We start from the raw sequence: 23,885 nt of genomic DNA on the forward strand, positions 1-23,885 counted from the left end.
AAGTAGGGTGTCACAAGAGCGCCTTGATGACGTGTACCTTGTTATGGACCTGGGCGGGATACCTTCAATGCATCGATGTGGAACATCTCAACTGTGACTGCTCCATCATAGAAGCCTGCGTCACCAGTGATGTTCAACGTAGGTGAATTCACCATCAGTTGATGTACCTTCAACACCATTCCTGCCGTCGCACTGTCCTGCGCTGGAGAACATGTCGGTGCTGAGGCTTGTCTCGATGACAGTCACGAGAGCACTGGTCGACGAGTTGTTTCTACGCCTCATTTTCTTTCTGAGTTGCCTTCTCTGGAGTCCTTTCTAGAAGAATGCAAGGATCCAGTAGATGTCATTTCCTTCTTTCCGTTGAGCCTTCAGTCATCCAACTGTCCCCTCAGACAGATCCCATCTTTGTCCTTGATCGCCTTCTAGTAATGTGTTTTTTTTTTTTTATTTACAGAGTTCGCAGTTTGAAAAAGTGGGGGTAGATGGTAAACAGAGATGTATGTGAATTAATGGAAAAACAAAAACTGAGAAAAAACACTGAAGGGAAGCTTGCAGCTGTACTGCACACCCGTCGCCATTATCAGAGAGCAGGGCAGGTGTCTGCTCCCTTGTACGTCTCGAAGGGATTGACAAAAAGATGGCTTTAAAAGGGCTTTTAACTACGTATATATATGCACAATATATAAAGTCATCCTTTTATTTTGGATTCTGATCAGATTACTTATGTCAAAAACCACAAAGACAATAGTTTTATATTTTCTGCAGCTTCGAGGCATTAAAAGAATCATTATATTAAACGCGACTTGATGCTCAAGCCAAATTGAATGCAACTGTGGAGCAAAAGGCAACTTGTCCAAGTTTTCCAGTGGCCATTCACAGATGCTGGCTATAAGACAGCCTGCTGCCCTCGTGGTGAGACGTGCGAACGACTCCCAGGAAAGGACGCAAAGGAGGCCTGCCACTAGAAGAGGTGTTACCTCTCACTGGCAGGAAGCTAATTGGGCTGTGACCCCAAAAGGCAAGTTTCAAAGGGGAAGCCACCTTTAAAGGGCAAATGGTGGACACGTGACAGGGGCTGCTCTTTTGTTCTGGTGGACAACGGATTTAACCCAGATCGGTGTGTTCGAGGGTGAATGTTTAATTTGTTCTGCATTCCGTCCATCATTTTTTTGCTTTTGTTCTGGTAGACAGGTTGAAATCAGGGACAGAGAGGGGAAAATAGTTGCCAAACCAGCTTTACCGTGGGCGTATAGCCCTCAGGTAGCCATACCTCTAGGGTGGGCTACCAAGCTCCACACACCAAGAGAAGGGTTCTGCCATCTTCGGAATGGGCAGAATATTGAACTCTGGGATACCTAGATGCCACACATTGCAGGAAGTCATCATCAGGTTGGGGAGGCACCTGGTAGGCCATTGGCTAGTAGTCACCGCATCCTCAAGGGCAAGTCGTGGGCATAAAATTGGCACCCATGGCAACCAGATAACAGATCACATCTGTACCGGAGCTAGAACTGAAGAAGGACTACCCTGCTGTTTTCTGGACCTGGCAAAGAGAAGCTGCACCAAGACTGGACTGCACCGGCTGATGCTTGGGCTACCAAAGAGAGGACTGTGCTTGTGGTGCATGGCTCGTGGAAAATTTGTCCATTAGCCACAGACAGAAGAGGTGACAAGAGTCAGTTGGCTGACTTCCGATTACATCTCCAGGGTCACAAAAGCTGAAGAAGCAGCCGTAGCAGAGCTGGTAGCCACAATTGCTTGTTCACTGCTGACCACCAAAGAACAGCCCGGGAAACTGAACCCAGACACTCAAAAGTTGCATCGAGTCTGCTGGACCCAGAAGAGTCGTCAAAGAGCAGTTTGGTTACCCAAGACAGAAGGGAACTTCTGGTTTCACTGTAACGGGAGACCAGTAGCAAGTGTTTTTTTGGTGGACTTTGAGGGGCATCAACCTGTGTTGCCAAAGTGCCCCTCCTTGTTCGTGGACTGAGAGCTACCCCCAGAAGACCCCCGTCAAACGGATCAGCATCCACAACATCTTCAGCATCCTGTATCTCTTGCATCAGGACCACTCTATTGATGTCTAAGATGGTTTGTCCATAGTGCCTGGAAATGGACAGAAGACTGCAAGGTTTCTGCCCTGCTAAGCCTTACTGGCCCCCTTGACGCGCTCTATGCTGGCGTTGGTTGCCGAAAGTGGGCCAGAGTAGCCAAACACAACTTTACAAAAGTTGTCAAAGTAACCGCTAACCATGGTAGTTGCCAATGCTTGTTTGAGATTTGAATGAAAAGGAATGATTTATTATCTACTTAAAATTCATATCTCCAGAACCTGGATTTTTTTCATTTGGGGTCTTAAAATTCATTTTAAAAAAAGATCTATTCTTCTAAATTGGTGTTAGATTTCTTTCCTTCTTATTCAATTGTTTTGGTATTTATAAATGCTTTACACTTGTTCCTTTGTTTAAGCCTGGCTGCTCGAAGCCACAGCTACCCAGGGTTGAGCTAAGGTTTTACAAACAGGCCTGGCTGGACCCAGGAAGGGTTCACGAGTTTATTACACAGAGATCTCACAACCACACCATATAATAAACCTGAGTTTATTACACAGAGAGGTCTCACAACCGCACCATATAATAAACCAGAGTTTATTACAAGGTGAGGTCTCACAACTGCACCATATAATAAACCTGAGTTTATTACAAGGTGAGGTCTCACAGCCACACCATATAATAAACCCCATTTCCCCACAATTAGTAAGTAAAATATTTTGGGATCGGTTCCAAGAGAGGATGCATTTAGCACAAAATCCTAAAATAAATACAATTGGCATATTCTTAGATTTACTCAATACTGTGCCCACCAACTCCACTGTAAAGGACTGGTCTTATTAAGAGCAGACGTACCGTCCAGGTCGCAGTAGTGCCATGTCCAGCAGATCTGGCCTGTTGGTGGCTCCAATGACAAAGACATCAGTAGTTGAATGAAGGCCGTCCAGCTCAGCCAGAAGCTGCGACACTACCCTGTGTGAAGAAGAGGGAAGACCAGCTTGTTCAAAGAGGGCAGTCACTTTCTTACCTTCTACTAACCTGGAAAAACAATGACATTGATTTGAAGCAGCATTCCCGCCGCGGGACACTCCAACATTAACACACTGACTTCTCTGTCCCATGCTAGTTGCACCTACCTCTGCAGTGTCCCTTTAGGGGGGTAGAGAAGGAAGACAGGTAGAAAACTGCAGGCAGATACATAGAAGGTGTGGTGGAGGGCAACCACGCGCATTTACTAGTGTGGGCACTTCTAAGAGGTAGAGGACAGACACATATGGGTGCGACTGTGGATATGTACAGTCAACGGGAAGCAGGGGTGGTGGATGGCAATCGAGCAGTGAAGTGAATATGGGCAAATATAGTCACAGGTAGGTGTGGCAGAGAGCAGTCAAGCATGAGTGTGACTGTGGACACATACAGGCACAGGAGGTGTGGTTATGGCAGCCACGTACAAGTGTGACTGTGGTACATACAGGAAAAGTCGGGTGTGGTGGAGCGCAGCAATGCACTGTAGTGGTTGTGGGCAGGCACGGTAGGTGTGGTGAAGGTAGCCACATACAGGTGGGACTGTGGCACACACAGGAACAAGTGGATGTGGCAGAGGGCAGCCATGCATGGGAGAGACATTGGATACATACAGGCAGCATCAGGTAAGGTTAGGGCGGCCACTTACAGGTGGGACTGTGGCACAAACACTAACAGGCGAGTGAGGTGAAGAGCAGCCACGCGTAGGAGAGACAGTGGACACATACATGGAGAGGCAAGTAAGGTGAGGGTTGCCACGTACAGATGTGGCTGTGGCACATAAAGGAACAGGTGGTAGAGGGCAGCCATGCATGACAGAGACAATGCAAACATACAGGCACAAGAAGGTGTAGTGGAGGGCACCACTGGTGTGAATGTGGGCACAGAAAAGCAAACTGAATTGGTTTCAACAGCTTTTAACCACACAATCCTCAATGCCACCACTGACAGATTGTCAGTTTTATTTGTTGCGAAAGGGAGAATTCCATGATGCTGGAATATTTCACAATACTGTCTGACAAACGAGAGTGAGTTACCAAAGAAAAGGCTCTAGGCCTGCAGGTCCTGTGGCACCCTTGCTTCCAATACAAACAGATGGAATCCCGGACATAGGATCTGAAAGCACATCGCGGAAGTCCAAAAGAGGTCCTTCTTTAACCTTACTGTGGTCTCCCACTCTACCCGCCTTGTGGCGTGATGACCTATGGCTGCGAGGCCTCCTTGGCACTGGCGATTGCCAAGCCCTGAGTGTAGCTTACATCCCTTTCTGAGAATCGGTCTCTTATTTTCTGGAAGACAGTGTTGGCATCTGAGCCAACTAAATGTGTTTAATAAGATGGAGAGTTCACATATTCTCCCTGCACATTACTTCTGAAGCCAACAATGGTGCAAGAAAGCGATGTCGGACACTTGTCGCCTTGTGAAATCGCCTCAGGCATCGAGGTCTGATAGATGCAGGGATATGATGAAACTTTGCTTTCTACTGTATGTAGACTGTATTTCTACTGCACGAACCTAACCTAACGGCTTCGGAGCATCCATTTGGAGAAATTCCTTTAGTTCAGTCTTATAATCTCCCATTCATATCCCATGTATACATTTTGGGGCAACACGACTGCCATTAAGCTGAAAATGTAACTGCAATGTGTCAGGGTCTCTGTATTTCTTTTCCACTGGCAATACAGTTAAGGCCACGCAATGCAGCCCTAACCCACCGTAAGATAGTGGCTTTCTTAGAAGGTTCCCACCAAAAATCAGTGAGCTTCACAAAACCAAACTACCTACTGACTAGAAAGGCATGTGGGCCAAATTAATTTGAGGCACACACTTCTTTCTACATCTCGAATAACCCAGTCATAATAAATTTCTAGTCGGTTTACTCAAGGTCCACTATCTGCAGTCGACATGTCTCGGCCAGACGTATAGTTATTGCAGGCTTCATCATAATATATATCAAAAGTATCTATTGCACAAGTTACTTACCTTCGCTAACGATATATCTGTAAGAAACATAGGTTAGTTAGAGATTCCTTACCTTAGAATATCACCCCAGGCGTCAGACTGGATCCGGAAAGTTTTTTCCGCAGCAGTACCCCTACACGTCTGTAGGTGGCGTTGTTCAACTCCACATCGGTCGTCGTAGTCACCGGGATGACGTCGCGGAGCTTACTTAGACACCGCCCTCGCGCGCTGACATCAGTTCTTTCTTTTTCCGCGCCAGGAACGCAGAGCCAGGCAAGACACTGACCACCAGTGCACAAAACTAGGGCCCTGAAAGGATGTCCTTAACCCTAGAAATCAGTTCGCAGAACGGGGAGGAGGTGTGGGGCGGTAAGGAATCTATAACTAACCTATGTTTTACAGATATATTGTTACCAAAGGTAAGTAACTTGTGCATCTGAAAGAAACTGTTATAGATTACATACCTTAGTATGATAGATACCCCAGCAATACCAACCCCGGAGGTGGGTCTGCAAACGAAGATCACACCAGAAAATCCTGGAGAACAGAACGGCCATAGAAGCCGCCTCTCCGGACTTGGCTGACAAGGCAGTAGTGTTTTGTAAACTTGTGCAGCGATGCCCACGTAGCTGCCTGACACGTCATGCAGCAGGACTACTCGTCCCAAAGCAGTAGTGGCTGCCGTCGACCTGGTGGAATGGTCGCGTAACCACACTGGAGGCTCCTTTTTAGTCAGAGAATAACAAGCTTTTATACACAAAACGACCAATCTACAGATGGTCCGCTTGTGTACGGCCCGACCTTTCTTGGCGCCCACATAGCCAACAAAGAGCTGGTCATCCACCCGGAACTGTTTGGTGCGATCCAGATAGAAGGAGAGCGCATGTTTTGGGTCCAGACGGTGGAGCCTCTCCTCCTCTTTAGTAGGATGCAGAGGCAGAAAGAAGGTGGGCAAAGTGATGGTTTGTCCGATGAGAAAGGAGGTGACCACTTTGGGGGAAAAAAAGGATGGACGAGTTCTCAGGACAACCTTGTCCGGATGTACAGGCAGAAAAGGAGGCTTAGATGAAAGAGCCTGGAGCTCACTCACTCTTCTGGCAGCTGTGATGGCTACCAGGAATTCGGTCTTAAGGGTTAAGAGTCGTAGAGGACAGTTGTGAAGCAGCTCAAAGGGAGCGCACATCAATTAGGTCAAGACCATATTCAAGTCCCACTGAGGCATCACGAAGGGAATAGGAGGAAAGAGATGAGTGAGGCCTTTTAAGAAACGATTTACAACCGGGGACTTGGATAGAAGGTTGATCAGGAAGCCTTAGAAAGGCAGAAATGGCCGAAAGATAGCCCTTGATAGTGCCCAGAGCAGAGCCCTGCTGGGCCTAAGAAAGGAGGAACAAGAGAACCTCAGAAAGAGGGGCAGAAAGGGGATCCACAGCCTTTGCTGTGCACCATGCCACAACTTGTTCAACCAGCAGGCGTATACCGGATTAGTGGAGGGAAACCTGGCTGCCAAGATTACATCACAAACTTCAGGAGGCAAGTCAAAACGTCAACTGCCGCCGCTCAATCTCCATGCAAGGAGGTCGAGGCTGGACAGGTTCGAGTGGAAGACCGTCCCCTGCTGCTGCGACAGAAGATCCTCCCGAAGAGGCAGTCGGATCGGAGGATCGATGGCCATGTTGAGCAGCTCGGGATACCAGACTCTTCGTGCCTAATCCGGAGCCACAAGAATGACTTGGGCCCGGTCGTGCTTTATCTTCTTCAGCACTCTGGGCAGAAGTGGTCTAGGCGGAAAGGCGTATAGAAGACTGCAACTCCACTCACGACGAAAAGCGTCGCATAGCGAGCGCCACCTTGGCATTTCCAACGCGCGGAATTGCTGACATTGCGCGTTCTCCTCGGTGGTAAATGGATCTAACCAAGACTCTCCCCACTGTTGAAACAGACCTTACACCACCTCCTTGTAAAGACGCCATTCGATTCGTAATCCATCATGCACCTGCGGCTGAGTTAGTCTGCCCTGGCGGGCGTTCAGTGAACCTGCCAGGTGTTGAACCACCAGGGATATGCCCTGATGTTCCAGCCATGTCCAGAGGCGCAGGGCCTCCTGACATAGGGTCCACAACCCCATCCTGCCTTGTTTGTTGCAGTACCACATGGCAGTGGTGTTGAACGTAAACACCTGCACTACTCTTCCCCGGACATATGGAAGGAATGCCTCCAGTGCAAGATGGATCGCCATTGGCTCCAGAAGGTTGATGTGGAGCTCGGACTCCGCCGGAGACCAGAGGCCTCTGATCTCCGCTTCTCCCATGTGGCCGCCCCATCCCAGAAGGGATGCGTCTGTCACCACTGTGTGATCTAGTTGGGGGAAGGGAGAGGGATCTGCCGTTGACCCAATCGGGGTTCGTGAGTCACCACTGCATTTGTCGTGCAGTGCCCTCCGAGATCTGGACGCAATCAGACAGATTCCCCTGATGCAGCGCCCACTGGAACTTCAGGTCCCACTGCAGAGCCCGCAAATTCCACCTGGCATGATCGACCAGCAGGATGCAGGAGGCCATGAGGCCATGAGGCCCAGCAGCCTCAGGGTCATACTGACCGAAACCCGGGCTAGAGGCTGAAAGATCGGAATCATAGCCCAAATATCCCAAACTCGCTGCCCGGGGGGATAAACCCGAAACTGCGTCGTGTCCAGAACCGCTGAGATGAAAAGGAGCTTCTGAAAGGGAATCCGGTGTGACTTCGGCATGTTGATGGAAAACCCCAGCAAATGCAGGAGGTCGGCCGTAGTCTGGAGGTGGGAAATGACTGCCTGGGACCAGCCCGCCTTCAACACCCAGTCGTCGAGATAGGGGAAGACTGGAACCCCTGATCTGCGCAGATGAGCTGCGACCACCGCCATCACTTTTGTGAATACCCGAGGAGGGCTGGTAAGACCAAAGGGGAGCACGGTGAAATGAAAGTGCTCGTAGCCTTTCGTGAATCGTAGGAAACGCCGATGGGCCGGCAGGACAGGGATGTGAAAATAGGCATCCTGCAAGTCCAACACTACCAACCAGTCTCCAGGGTCGAGGGCAGACAAGACCTGAGCGAGTGTCAACATCTTGAACTTCTCCTTCCAGAGGAAGGAATTGATGTTCCTGAGATCCAAGATAGGACGCAGGCCCTTGTCCTACCTGGGCACCAGAAAGTAGTGGGAATAACAACCACGACCTACTTCTGGGGCAGGAACGTGCTCAATGGCCCCCTTGGCCAAGAGAGCCATAACTTTCGAGAGTCCTTAAAGTGCTCCAGCACGTTGTCTGCCTTGTGTCGAAAAGGCGATGGCCATCAAAGGGCATGTCCATAAGTGTTAATTGGACATGCCCGGAAAACCCAGTTGAACGCAACCAGGCGCAGCGCCGAATGGCTACTGACGTGGCAATCGTTCTGCCCAGTGCGTTGGCGGTATCCAGCCCACAGCGGATGGTAAACTTCGCTGCATCTCTCCACTCGGCAACAGCACGGGAGGGCACGGCCCGTGCCTCCTCCGGGCACTGAGGCAGTACTTGCGCCACCGTATCCCACACAGAGTGGGAATAACGGCCCAACAGACATGTAGTGTTTACCGACCGCAGTCCCAAGCTAGAGGAATAAAACATCTTCTTCCCAAGTTGGTCCAGCTTCTTGGATTTCCTATCAGGTGGAGCTGTAGGGAAGGCACCCTTAGATGTAGAAGCTTGGACGATCAAGCTCTCAGGGGTACGGTGTTGGGAGAGGAAAGTGCGGTCGCCCGGGGCCTGGCGGTGGAGTCGGGCATCCATCCTATCCACAGGAGCCCCTGTGTTGGGCCAGGACCAGGTGCCCAAAAGGCTGTCCGTAAGGGCTTCATTGAACGGCAGCAGGGGCTTCAAAGAGCTCGCTGCCTGCTGAAGCACCTCTGTCAAGAGGTTAGTCCTGACTGCCACCGTTGGAAGCTCGAAGTGGAGAGCCTCTGCCGCCCTACGCAATACCACTGCGCAGGACGCTCCTTCCTCCGTAGCCACGGCAGAAGTAGACAACATGCCTAGGTCTGGGGAGGTATCCAAACCACTGGCATCCCCCAGTTCCTCTCTCCAGTCCGGATCATACTGTAGCTGGGTATTAAAGGGTCCTCAGACCCCTCCCAGTCTTCCTCACTCTCCTCTGGCTGCGAAACTGGCTAAAAATGGCCAGGGTGGAATGCAGGCACAAAAGTACCCATTGGCGCCAGATCCGGCGTCGGTCGACGCCTGTCTGGCTCCGTATCCACATCGGGATGGAAGCCGGGGTCAACGTCGGCTGGCGGTCCAGCCGGTGTCGGCTGCGGATGTGGTGCCGGGGGATTCGTCGCCAGCAGAGGTGTCACGAGGTCGACCGGCGCCAATACGGATCCAGGCCTGGATCCAAGGGGGCTCTGCGGTGCCGAGGCCGGAGCCGCCTGCGTCGAAGGCCTAGGGCCCCCAGCCGAGTCCGTGGGGTCCGAAGGCCCACCGGTAGAGTTGGGCTGCCCAAAGATGGCATGCGTCGATTCGTAAAATTGACGAAGCTGGACAGGGGCCGGTTCCGGGAAGGTGGGAGTCAACCCTGAAGGCTCCACACGCGGAGCTATGGGGGTGGCACCACCCGCACCCTTCGCTGCGACGGCCGACAGATGAGGGGAAGTCGAAGAGCGACTATGCTTCTTCGACTTCTTCTTATACTTCGACTTACCTGACCCTGTGTGCGAAGACTTCGACAATCGGTCCCGTCACCTCCCACGCGACTGGGACCCCGAATGATGCGAAGCCGACTGCTGGGCCTCGAGGAGCTTTCGAGACAGCTCTCGCAAAGACTTTGTTGCCATGGTCCAACGACTTGGGGTCGAGGTCGCGCTCCAGGCAGTAGAGGCACACGCGGTGCGGATCAGTTACCAACATCAGCCGGGAACAAGAACCGCAGCCCTTGAAACCGGGCATCCCTCGTGTACCAGGAGGCGATGATCGACTCTTAAAAGAAGTCGACAAAAGTCGCAAAAACTCAGTCAAAAAGTGACTGGGTGTACCGCTCTCTGGATCTGCGCTTGCTGGCGCGGAGAAAGAAAGAACTGACGTCAGCACGCGAGGGCGGTGTGTAAGTAACCTCTGCGACGTCGTCCCCGCGACCACGAAGCCTGCCGACAGACGCGGAGTCGACTGATGCCACCTACCGACGGGCAGGGGTACAGCTGACGAAAAAACTTCCCCGATCCAGTCTGACGCCTGGGGGGATATTCTAAGGTAACTAACTGTTTCTTTCAGATATTGGAGATCAATCTCTGGACAAATTAGAGCTTTCCAGGACCTCATGCCAATGAAAAAGTACACGGAGTCCTTCAGTCCATGTACAAGCCACTGAGCTCTCCTGCCTGAGAAATAGAGAGATGCACATTCTAAGGGTGGCCGCACAACAACTCTGTGTAAAAAAAAAAAATATAAAGAAAATGACTGAAACATTCACAATGGTGAAGGGCTCCCACTCTTACAAACATTGGATGTGAGATATAAATCCGACCTACCACCATTGCACCGCACACCGGCAGCCCATATCTCCTCACCTGTCCATGACACCACCAGAGTCTCCACTGCGGCCACGATTTGGAGCCAGTGAGTCCAGCTCATCAAAGAAAATAATACAGGGAGCGGCCTGCCGAGCTCTGGCAAAAACTAAACAAAGAGACCGCAAGTTAGAAACAACGTTTAAACACAAACACCACTCGGGTTGCAAAGACAGGTCCCTCAGTGGGGATGTAATAAACTAAACGTCAGGTACAGATAGGACCCTTAGTCAGGATGTAATAAGTTAAAATCCAGGTACAGACAAGACCCTCAATGACGATGTAATAAGTAAAACCCAAGTACAGACACGACCCTCAGTGAGGATGTAATATGTTAAAACCCAGGTACAGATGGGACCCTCAATGAGATGTAATAAATTAAAACCCAGGTTCAGATAGGACCCTCAGTGTGGATGTAATAAGTTAAAACCCAGGTTCAGATACGACCCTCAGTCAGGATGTAATAGGTTAAAACCCAGTTACAGATAGGACCCTCTGTGAGGATGTAATACGTTAAAACCCATGTTCAGATAGGACCCTCAGTGTGGATGTAATAAGTTAAAACCCAGCTACAGGTAGGACCCTCAGCGAGGATGTAATAAGTTAAAACCCAGCTACAGGTAGGACCCTCAGCGAGGATGTAATAAGTTAAAACCATGTACAGATAGGACCCTCAGTCAGGATGTAGTAAGTTAAAACCCAGGTACAGATAGGACCCTCAGTGAGGATGTAATAAGTTAAAAACCAAGTACAAACAGCTCCTACATTTTCAAGCCTCAGTCGGGAGCACCAAATGCGTCCTTGTGAATCCAGTGCACACAAGTCCCAAGACATATGGAAAAGTGGGGGAGGGTGGTGCAAGTGATCCACTGTCATTAAAGGTCAGCCCTCCATGAAAAGTAATGTTGTGCCATTTTTAGGTCTCCCTGACACGACAACAGGCAGCTAAAGTGGTCTAAGACCTACTGTGTACAATACCAGTACTAAGGGTGGGCTTTGGGTAATCCCACTGCACAACCCTAGTTGATTTTCTTGTCAATCTCATTTGTTTGCAGCTTATTCAATGTCCTCCCGTCTTGTGTTTGTTCTTGTTCCGGAGCACAGTTGTTTCTGATGGATGACGGGTTAATGGGATGGGAACGTCTCCTGGAATGCCACCCCTGCTCTGAGCTTCTGTGTACCTGTGAAACTGGCATCCTGAATTTTTTATTTGGACCTGCTAATCTGATGTAAGAAGATAGACCTATGCCTGTCTATAGTAGTGCAAGGTCCAGAACCTGCTCTGCGACCAGGAGGGATCTGAGTCTAAGGAACCGACAGAAAGTGAAACCTTAAAGAGAGCGCTGCAGACCAGTTCTGAAGCCTCAGGCAATGGATCCACATCCCTGTCTAGAAAATGTGTGGGAAAGTGGGATCCAAATCACCACACTTTGTTCCAGATGAAAGTTGTTCATGACCAAGGAAGGGAGTGCTCTGCAGAGTACTCTGAGGACTGCTGTGTGACCAGGACTCACATCGGACACCAACTCTCCCAGAGTTTAGGGAATACAAAGAATTTGCTAGTCCGGGCACCACACGTCATCTGGCAGCCGGTATGGGCCTGAGTACTGGTTCTGCCACTGTTGACACTGGCTAAGACGAGTCACATCCCCACTGAAGTGGGTGCTTTATTCTTCTGGAAGGCCGCACCAGCTGAAGAGACAACACTGCGGATACTGCTGTGCGGGTGTGTGCTCATCACTGTTGGCGGGCCTTATAAACTTACTATACTTCATAATTTATTTAAAACAGAAACAACCTCCAGTTACACTCTGCAAAAATAATGTCAGGCTTATTGAAAGATGGAACGCCATCCTTAACAAGTATTCACTTGACCTAATTCTACTAATCGTTGAAGAGCTTTCCAAACTCATTGAGAATCTCAATGTTGAAATCAATCAACTCAAACAAGAACTGTCCACCAAGATGAACGCTGACGATTGGTAGAAAACCCTAAGTGATAACAACAACCACCCTGAGAGACATACTTAGGAAATAAATGAACGAAAGATATGGAAATATAAACGGGATATCAACGACCACAAATTAGGCAAGGTCTACAGTTGGGCAGAGGTTTACGCCAAGCGACGGCAGAACAAACCTTCCTATAAAACATCAGACACAGAAACAACACCTAGTGACTGATTCAACATCCAGAAGGGATACAGGTCGTAAAAGTTCAACCATGATAACAACCAAGGATCCCATACCATCAACCATCGGACAACCTACCCCATAGGGGCCTTTTTTAGGACAAGGTCCACTTCAACAGACCAAGAACTCACCACCGACCCGGCTGCTCCGAAGAGAATAACCAGAAGCCACAAAACATGAATGAACACGAGTTGGTGATTAACACCTCCTCACACCAACGGAGTCAAATTGAAATGGACACTTTAAGGAAGGGAACATCTTTCGTTCCAACTTCTCACCTCAACCCATTGGAACTTGAGGTGAGCTTTTTCAAGTTCATGCGCACACTGCGTCTCAAGCAATTCTTCTCCAACATAGTTGAACATTGGTTACCAGATGATGAAGGCACACTGACAGGGCTAAGAACCATAAGTTCTTTTATGGCTCCTGTTAGCTATACAATTTTGGATTTGTTCGAAACCATTGTCAGACACCACTTGTCTGACTAACACAAGGGGAACAGGTCCAAAAATTCAAATTTAACCATGATGGAACGTGGGATTCTGACCAACATTGCTAACAATACGAACATCAGATGCACGATGGCAGACAAGGGAGGAGCCAAAGTATTCATGGATTCCGTGTATTATTTCCAAAGTGCCAAAGAACATGTACGTGACTCCACAACTTACAGGCGACTTGGAATGAAACCCACCAACGAATTCACACAAACTTTGAAAATTCTTCTAGAATCAGCCGTCTCAAAAGGAACCATCACTGAAAACAATAGAAGATAGTTACTCCAAAAAAAATACAAGATGTCCATCCGTCATTATGCTGCCTAAAATTCACAAAAACGTACACAAACCTGCTTACCTCATACTTTATCGATGCTCGTGGATCAGTGAGCGATACCCGATTTGCACGCATTACTCTTTTGAATTTCGGAAACCAAGAGTGGAACTTTGCTTTTCTTAAACAAGGTGTGCATGAAGTATTACTCTGCACCTTTGCAAGCTTCCCAGACTTACGCCCAGTATAGAAGAATGCCGACCAAGCATAGGATCCGAAGTCCACTCCTGGTCCATTAGACATCTGTTCCTACCATAGTGTTTCGGCCTCCTCGGTGCCCAAACGACAACAGTGATTGTGGACAAAAGTGGTCAAGGTGGCTAGTACTTGTACCTATCTGCTACCAAGTGAGGAAGCCGGACAGAACCAGAGGTTCTGAATCTCTCAGACGCGGTGGACTTCCTCCAGTCCTGGAACAGGTCAGTTCACTCATGTTGGCCCTGTTTCATGGCCTTCTGAGCATAGTCCCCAGTCAGACCAGCTGTGGCCTGTCCTAGGCATGATGTGCACTGAGTTCAGACGAAGCCTGAATCTGTTTCACTTGCCTCGGCAGAGAGCAACCACACAGGGAAAGGGGGGGTGGGCTTCACTTAACACATGAGACACATACTCCTGGAGCCTCCCCCACCTACCGAATACTTTAGTGAAGCTTTTGCTGCAATGGTTGTGTCCATTCTTTTGCACCAAGGTGTTATTGATTTTGGATGCTTGTACTAAACGATCAATGAAGTAAGACTCTTTCTGCCAACCACATTCCTAATGCTGAATCTCGGCCCAGTCAATATATGGTGGTAACAACTTTGAACTAGAGTGTGGGGTTCATGGAGTGGATACAATAAAGCAAAAGACACTCTAATGCGCTCCAACGTAAGGCGAGAGAAATGAGTTGTAGTATCTTTAGATACCTTCAAGAGACACCTACCGTCACGAACATTCTCTTCACTCTGTCCAACGTACATGTTTATCAGCTCTGGACCCTTCACACTGTAAGTGGGGACAGAGAAAGAAAAGGTTTAATACTACTAGCATCATGCAGCATAAATTAGACAAGAAAACAAATAAGGGTGCTGAAGCTCTCAAAAACACTGAAATGGCCTGAAATACCATACATACACGGCTAACAACCATCTTATCTCTTAAGTCCTGATGATGATCCGCCATCTTCTAGAGGGGTCGAAACGTTCTCAACTACCACTACGGACCCTAGATAGATTAGACTATATATAAACGGGCTGTGTAGCTCTTGCTTTTAAGACGACTTTGATCACTGCATTTGTTCACATGTGTATCACTTCCATGAGAGCATCGAGCACATCACTACACATCCGCTGCGCCGGCACAAAGTAAAAGTTCTCTATATATGAATTATTGTAACTAATGATTAAAATAACCATTTGGTTCACTTGTATTGATTGTACTGTTTTCAACTGTGGCACTACATTTTAAAGCGCCCTATTTCAGACATCAGATTTCACTTTTCATTAAAGTTTGTGAGTGAAATTGAGTTTTCACAGGCCAGCTGGACTTGAGTGGCGGCTGCAGATCAAGTCTGAGGAGTATGTATTGAGTACTAAGTATGGGGCACTGTAGCAACTCACAAGTGTGGCACAAAAGGTATTTTGGTACAATCTCAATATCACAGCTCAGATTGGAGATTGTCACAAATAAGCTGAGTGTTGCACTTCTCTGCTTCATGGCCGGACTGAGACGGATTAATTTCTCTTCACCTGAGTTGTAGACAGTCATTCACACAGGGTGCTCGTTCGCTGCAGCCAATCACAGACATGGGCTCAGCCTTCCCTCTTATTGAACACTTCTTTTGTTTCCCAGGTTGCTCGGCTGGCCTGTATCGGTTAACTTAGTGCCTCACTTACACTGCTCAGAACAACAGAACAACCCACCCATCTCCACCACGCGTCTGTCCAGCTGCCCTCAGGCACGTGTATTTCAGCATTGAGTGCAGAGACATTTGGAGCAAAGAAGCCATGGTCGACAGGAGGACGTACAGGACAGGTAGTGGCAGTCCTGTTTATGTGATTGTCCCGATAAGGCAAACTCCGCTACCACTGGCCTTTTAGTGAACTGACATCAGAGCCTCACAATAACACTGAAACATACAGTGTCAGGTGAGGGGGTCTGCCACAGGACCATCCGCCCCCCCTCTCAATCTAAGTCACAAGGAGATTGTTATGTTATGTTAATGGGTGACTTGTATAGCGCACGGCTACTCCAAGGAGTGTCCCGGCGCTTTCTGACCCATTACTGAGAAAAGAAAAAAGAGAACAGAAACATAACAGAATTACTGATTAAAAAGCCAGGTTTTCAAGGCCTTTCTAAAGGCAAACAGGTTGGGAATAAATTGGCCATGTCGTAGGCCCTGCTCCATCAGTTACATCATGCCTGTAAACAATGGAACATTAAATAAGAGTGCCAGAGGCAGCGTGAGCAGTAACTAGAGCGACCCACAGAGGAGTGGAACTGCAGGAGCCAGAGTATAAATCTGTAAGTGGGGTGCATGTTCCGCCCAAGAGCTGAGGAGAGCAAAGGATGGATCCAGAGGTGAAACAATTACGAGACTCATGTTCATCTGTGTCTCTATGGTTGTGTGTACATTTATGTGTGTGTCTGTTTGACACTGAGTTCCTCCATGATAAAGTGTTGCTCTCTGAAGCTATACCTGCTGTCACGGACCACCACCTATCAGAAGGGGTTTATCTCTGGCACAACTGAGCCCACTCATGGCATAACAGTGCCAGTGGCAAGTAATGGTCATCCTTGACTACTTTGGGCATTCATAGTCTAGTTGTGGTTCACTGGAAGCCATCACTGAATTAGTAGGAGCTCAGTTGCACTACTGTTGTGAGCATCCATGGCCTAGGACTCTAATACTTCCTGTGATGAATCACCCATACGTTTTGCCCCCGTTTTGACTCTTAGGAACTGCTGCAATGGCTCTGAAACCCCCCCGTGTCAGTGTCTGTGCAGTGGTCCTTAAAAACATACATTGGTGACGGGCTTACACCCAATCGTCAAAGCCTAACTGACTTGCAAGTCCCTAGTATATATTACCGCGAGTACCCAGGGCCTGTAAGCTAGTGTCCCCTCAGGGACTGCAGCACTAGTTGTGCCACCCTGAGAATGGCAAAGTAAAATATGGCACCCCGCCTGCCACTGCTGGTAGCGCTGTTTTAACTGCTAAGTCGACTTTGCCATCTAAGGTGCTGGCAAAGCCCAATCCTCCCTTTTAAGGTAGAGCCTGGGCAGCGCATGCGCTGCACTGCGAGGCATGCTGTAATCAAGACTGTGGCTTCAAACACCTCCCATCTTTTCCATTCATTCCTGTTCATGCCCTTCATAAATGCATGCTTTTGGTTGGTCAGCATGCTTAATTAGTCCTGCCTTTTTGTGTTTCAAACCCTCCCAGAAGACTGCCCCCGTTGCACGTGGCTTGCGCTTTTTTTTTTTATATAGGTTCCGTTATGCGCACTATTTTTTTCTTGTTTGCCTCAGCTAGTGCATCAGCGTAGAGCCCGCTTCACAAACACTGTACTTCATGTTTCAGTGGGCATTTGCTCGCTGGTTTAATTATTGTTTTAAGCGCGCTTTTAACGACGTGCCCACTTTAATTTTCACTATTGCGTCTTGTTTCCTGCTCGTGTCAGCCTGCTCGTATTGTGCCGGCTCTCCCTTCACCCTACCCCCATCACCCCTTGAATATCGCTGCTTGTATTTTAAGTGATTTGCCCAAAATCACAGGATGTTGAGCCGATGCCGAGACTCAAACTTCCAAGTTGGCAGCTCTGATCGCACGCCCTTCACAGCATGTTTGATGCTGTTTTATTGCCGCTTTCATTTTCCCCATTGGGTCTTATTTCCTGTTCACCCTGTCTCGTCTTTCCTTAGCCCTACACCCCGCCCCCACCACCCCTTCGGGATTGCGGTATGTACTTTGCGGTTATTTGCCCATAATCTTAGGACACCGCTTGCTCATCAGCGACTTGGCACCCTGAAAGCTCTGGGACCACACAATATATTGCATTACTAAATCCTTATAAGGTCCCAAAGGTGAGACCTATTACGTTGAAAATGCTTGATATATATATCTGGTGGGGGAGGTGGGGTAGGTCACTGGTCCATTCCTGGAGTAAGCACTGCCTGCTTCATTTTGCCACTTCTGGAGAGTCGAGTGCCCAGGTGGAGAAACCTGGTTATGTGACGAGAGTCAACAGTACCGGAGACCCTTGGACAAAAGCATGAAGTAGCCGAATCCACCACAACTACTGCCAGTAACCACTAACCACTGGCTGCTACAAAAGGCATCACATCCTGTCACCCTCAGGAGTTGTGAGGGGTTCTCGTGCATGAGTATTCTGCTAACTCTCTGCTCCTGACCTCACTCTCTGACAAGGAACAGTTACCAAGAATCCACACTTCACTTTCCATGCGTAAATACTCAGCAACTCATTCCTTAAGAAGAGCTATCATTCCTTGTGTCACTGCTTCACTTACGCCACTTACGTCAGGCACCCACAGGCCAGTGCAACCACGCAGCGAAATGAAGGATGTTTTATAGTCCGGCAGATGGCCACATGCAGAAGGCTTGCTGGAAACCCCACATGCACTGAAGCTTCCATTACCAGAGGGAGGGGTTGTCTTCTGCTTAAAACTGATAGAAGCAGAGATGTCCAGCTCACCTGAGGAAAGTCATGGCACACTCCGTGGCCACGGCTTTGGCCAGCAGGGTCTTGCCTGTGCCAGGAGGTCCGTAGAGCAGGAGCCCAGAGCGTCGAAGTCCTAGAGACAGAAGCTCGGGGTGCTCCAAAGGCAACTGAACAGTGTCCAGGATTTCACGTTTCACATCCTGCAGCCCCCCAACATCCTGCCACTGCACAGAGGGGACCTGCAGAAGGAGACACGAAAAGGGTGCATAATGGTTGAGACCATGAAGGAGGGGAGAGGAATTCAAAACAGAAGATGCCATGGGGAATGTGAGTCAGCAGATACTAAAGAAAAAGAGGCAAAAAAGGGAGAAAGCAGGCATGAAAATGAAAAGCAACAGGACGAGAGCATGAGCGGCATGCAAAGTTTATCAATCATGCAATGTGCTCTAGTAATCACCCAGTGTTATTGGGTAAAACATTATAAAAAGATATTTATCTCTAGCAATTGATAGAACCCTCGAAGAATCCCTGGTATCAACGATGGCTCAGGGGTCTGCTTGTCCTTCATTGTCCTAGGCATGTCATGTTCATGGACACGCCACGAGTATCCATTGACCGACATGGATGACTATTGTCATCCAGGAGAAGGCACTGGAATGGATCATCTCCTTCCTCGACGGAAGAACACAGAGTGTCCGCCTACCACCGTACAAGTCAAAAGCCTCCGAAGTCATCTGCGGCGTCCCTCAAGGATCCTCCCTGAGCCCCACCCTCTTCAACGTCTACATGAGCCCCCTCGCGGCCATCGCACGCAAACACAACCTCAACATAATATCCTACGCCGACGACACCCAGCTGATCCTCTCCCTGACCAACGACCCCGCCGCCGCCAGAGCCAATCTGCACGAAGGGATGAAAGATGTAGCCGAGTGGATGACGACCAGCCGCCTGAAGCTGAACTCAGACAAGACGGAGGTCCTCATCCTGGGCTCCTCGCCCTCCGCCTGGGACGACTCCTGGTGGCCTCCCGCCCTGGGCTCCGCACCCAAACCAACAGACCACGCGCGCAACCTGGGCTTCATCCTGGACTCCTCCCTCTCCATGACCAGGCAAGTCAACGCCGTATCCTCGGCGTGCTTCAACATCCTACGCATGCTACGGAAGATCTTCTGGTGGATCCCCACCGAGACCAGGAAGACCGTCACCCAGGCCCTCGTCACCAGTCGACTGGACTACGGCAACGCCCTCTACGCCGGTACCACCGCCAAGCTCCAGAAGAGACTCCAGCGGATCCAGAACGCCTCAGCCAGACTCATCCTCGACATCCCACGAACCAGCCACATCTCCGGACATCTGAGAGACCTGCACTGGCTCCCCGTCAACAAAAGGATCACCTTCCGCCTCCTCACCCACGCACACAAAGCCCTACACGACCAAGGCCCGAGCTACCTCAACAACCGAATCAACTTCTACGCTCCCAAACGCCACCTCCGATCAGCCAACCACGCCCTCGCCGCCGTCCCCCGCATCCGAAGAGCAACAACAGGAGGAAGGTCCTTCTCCTACCTGGCCGCCAAGACCTGGAACTCCCTCCCGACCGACCTGCGCCTGACCCAAGACCACCTCCCCTTCAGGAAGAAGCTGAAGACCTGGCTGTTCGAGCAGTAACGGCACCCCCCCTCCCCCCAGCGCCTTGAGACCCTACGGGTGAGTAGTGCGCTCTATAAATGTCTTTATTGATTGATTGTTTAACTTGCTTTTTGCATTGGACGCGCGTCTAAGCCAGAATCACTGACGTCATCGAGAGCCTTAAATCTCCGCCCATGTGTTTCCTTTCCACTCACTTGAAAGACAGATGGACACACCCTTGCTCGTTCCCAGGAGGGGGGGCTTGGATGTGCGCTCTTCAGAACAGCTTTATCAAACACATTTTATCTCCAGAAGCTGCATAGATTACTCCACTGAAGACTTCAAAACATGAGGGACTGGTTTTAGTCATGTCAAGCATTACAAACTAGAGGGAAATGGGAGAGGGATGTTTAGGGCACCCGGAGGAGGATGAATGGGTCAATGCTCTACTGGCTCCAAGGGCGCTGGCAATATCAACGCACTTGTGGCTGGTATAACCCGCTAGTGGCTGGAATAACAAGAAGGCGCTTGTGGCTGGAATAAGGCGCTTGTGGCTGGAATAACGCGCTTGTGGCTGTAATAACGCATTTGTCGATGGAATAACACGCTTGTGGATGGTATAACGCGCTTGTGGCGTTTATAGTTTAGATGTCCTTTTCTCCAATAAGAAGCTTTTTAAGCAGGTCCTGCACACGTACTCCCAAATGAGAACTAAGTATAACCGATAGGTGTGCAGTTCCTAAGTGCAAGTTGGAGTGTTCAGGTCTGTGAAAAAGTGCCCTCACACACCCGAAGGATGTCATGCTTCATCATATGGGCCTGCTCCTCATCTGGCGGGCGCTGCAGTGCCAGACGGGCACCCACGAAGGGGTTCTTTGGCGGAGATATTTTTGGTGAAGCCGTTTGGTGCGTGTGGAATAAGTAGTGCGGTGAGTGCAATGTGGTGTAAAAATAGGTTTAGGGAGACCCTATCGCTTATATTTTATTCCTAGGGCTCACTAACGTAACTAAAAACAATGATGCCCTAACCGGATACAATGATCCTAAAGAGCGCGTGTGGTGTTTAACCCCTTCGGTGCTCATGACGGAATGGTTCCGTCATGAGCACCGGTGCTCCTGTGCTCATAACAGAACCATTCCGTCATGAGGACAGGGACACGAAATCCCTCTGCTGCAAAAAGCAGAGGGATTTCCAAATTTTTTTTTTGGGCCTCCCCAACCTCCAGACGCCCCTCACTGGTTTTCAATCTAATGACGATCACGCGCATTAGATTGAACACGAAACTGAGACAGTTTCAGTTTTAGCGTTTCAGTGCTCGTGGGGCTATCTCTGCCCCCCAAGCACCGAAACACTTGGGAGAGGTATTGTTGGAAAGGGGAGAATCTCCCCTTTCCAATGGTACCCCTCCCTAGTGGATCCCCCAGGGGGGAGATCCCAAGAAGGGATCCACCCACTAGGCACCAGGGAGGGGGGGAGCAGCCCCTTGGGCAAGGGCCTTTGCTCCCCCCATATTTTTGGGGCTAAATTCAGTCTTACTGCCCCAGCCCACTAGACGCCAGTTTTTGGTTTTTTTACATTTAATTTAGGGGTGGGGGCTGCCCAAGATGGGCATGCCAATGCCCCTACCCCTCCCGCCCACAACATTCCAGTCTTTCTGCCCGAAAGCCCACTAGAACCAGGGATTTATTGTATTATGTAAATTAGGGGTGGAGGCTGCCCAATATGGACACGCCAAAGCCCTCCGACCCCCCCTGCATAATAACAGTCTTTCTGCCCCCCCTGAGTGCAGATGGGAGCGGTAGCCCCCAATCTGTCCCGACCGGGGAGCAGAAAGTCCACTAGAAACTAGGGATTTATTTTATTATGTAAATTAGGGGTGGGGGCTGCCCAATATGGGAATGCCAAAGCCCCCCCCCCCCCCCCCCGGGTGGTGATGGGGCGGTAGAAGAAAGCCCACTAGATGCCAGGTTTTTTTTTTTTTACGATTAATTTAGGGGTGGAGGATGCCAAAGATGGGCATGCCAATGCCCCCACCACAAAATTCCAGTCTTTCTGAAAGCACCCTAGACGCCAGGGATTTTTTTTTATGCGCCAGGTGTGGGGCTGCCCAGAATGGGCATGCCAAAGCCCCCACCCTATCCCTTCAAAGTAAGAATAAGATTTTCTGCCCATCCAGGAGGCAGATGGGGGCAATAGCCCCTGATCTGCCCCCCGGGGGGGGGGGGGGGGCAGAAAGCCCAGTAGGCCCCATGGATTTTTAAAATATATTTATGTAGGGGTGGGGGCTGCCCAGAATGGGCATTCAAATACCCCCACCCAAAAGAAAAAATGCTACAGTCTTTCTGCCCCTCCTGATAGGCAGATGGGGCAATAGCCCTTTATCTGCCGCCCCGGGGTGCAGAAAGCGCACTAGGCACCAGGGATTTTTATTTTTCCAAAGTTCGGGCGGAGGCTGAGTCCCACGAGGCGGCAGCGATTATGATGGCTTTTTTTATATGTAGGGGTGGGGGCTGCCCTAAACAAAATAGCCAGTCTTTCTGCCCCTCTTGGGGGTATATCGGGGCAATAGCCCCCGATTTCCCCCCTCCCCAGGGCAGCAGAAATTCCACTAGGCACAGACTTTTGCCTGTTTGCCTGTTGCGGGGACTTAGGCCTTCCACACGAGTGAGGCACCATTTCTATCGGGAGTCCTGGGGGGAACGCTGGGTGGTAGGACATTTGTGTGAGCCCGATGATGCCACAACTTTCCCACACAAAAATGTGTGGAAAAAGTGATTTTTTCAGCTAAATTTGAGGTTTGCAGGGGATTCTGGGTAAGAAAACGTTGGGGGATCCACGCAAGCCATACCTCCCTGGAATCCCCCAGGCGTTTAGTTTTCAGAAATGTATAGGTTTTCTAGGTTTCCCTAGGTGCCGGCAGAGCTAGGGTTCAAAATCTACAGCTAGGCACATTGCATAACAAGCATTTACAATGCAATAGGTCTCGCAATGACATTATTTTGAGCTACTGACATTGTAAATGGCAATGTCTTTAAAAAAATTAAAAGGCATTGTTATTTACAATACCAAAAGCAACACCTATTGCACTGCATAGCGCGGTGTCCGTGAAGACAGCGCCGCGCTTATTAAAGTAAAACAGAAAATGACAATGCCTTTTATTTAGGTTTTAAAAACCAAAGATAAAAAAAAGGCATTGCCATTTACAATGCCAATAGCTCAAACTCACGTAAATGCGAGACCTATTGCATTGCAAGTGCTTGTTGTAGAACTTGTTTTAGGGATCAGTCAGTGGGAAATGCCTTCGTTTACACCCCGATGCAAACGCAGATATTTGTCGACTTGTCAGCTCTGCTTACAAGGAGACAGACTTCTCTGCAGAACAATTACTGCAGAACTTATATTTCTGAAGCAAACTGTTGCTATGTTAGGGGTCCACCATTAAAGGTTTGGGGAGATTTCTCAATATGACTGTACCTGTGAAAGATGATAGGGTAGGCTCTCAGCCAGCCACATGTCAGATTCTGCAAAGCGATGCAGATACATTGTTGGCTAAACAGTGCATTCAACCCTAGTTTGTCTCAGTCGAAAAGGGTTGCCGCATTTTTATGGCAGTGAAAGCCAGTCTTTTTCTCTTTTGAAATATAAACATAAAACAGGAAACACATGAACAATTCACTTATTATTGGAGAGCTGTGTAAATTATTTTTAAGTGATTTTTAAAGCAAAAAGAGGAGTAAAGGCTATGTTAAAGACGAATACTGAACAATTAACAAATTATTTTTATTTCACCACCACTTGGTTGTTCCAGAACACCAAAGTGTATGCAAGCGGCGGGTATGTTTTTCTGAGACCATCCTGAATTTCCTGTAGGCATTTGACGAGGCACAGTAGAGCTTCATTTTTTACCCCCATTCTGATCCATCATTCTTTCAGTCCTGCCCATTTAAGGCGTTGCTTTTTTG

General features: G+C 49.2%; 1 protein-coding gene across 1 annotated transcript in view; it reads right to left on the bottom strand.

The window, feature by feature from the left end:
- PEX6 (peroxisomal biogenesis factor 6) overlaps positions 1 to 23,885 on the bottom strand; it is a 216,075-nt gene that overhangs the window by 36,848 nt on the left and 155,342 nt on the right. The window contains exons 11-14 of the mRNA XM_085610116.1: positions 18,327 to 18,532; positions 14,555 to 14,616; positions 10,609 to 10,717; positions 2,907 to 3,023 (exon numbers count right to left, since the gene is read on the bottom strand). Coding sequence (XP_085466242.1) covers positions 2,907 to 3,023; positions 10,609 to 10,717; positions 14,555 to 14,616; positions 18,327 to 18,532 — 494 coding nt within the window. The remainder of the gene's footprint in view (positions 1 to 2,906; positions 3,024 to 10,608; positions 10,718 to 14,554; positions 14,617 to 18,326; positions 18,533 to 23,885) is intronic.

The sequence above is a fragment of the Triturus cristatus genome, chromosome 6, assembly GCF_964204655.1.
Source record: "Triturus cristatus chromosome 6, aTriCri1.1, whole genome shotgun sequence".
In the NCBI taxonomy this organism is placed as follows: Eukaryota; Metazoa; Chordata; class Amphibia; order Caudata; family Salamandridae; genus Triturus; species Triturus cristatus.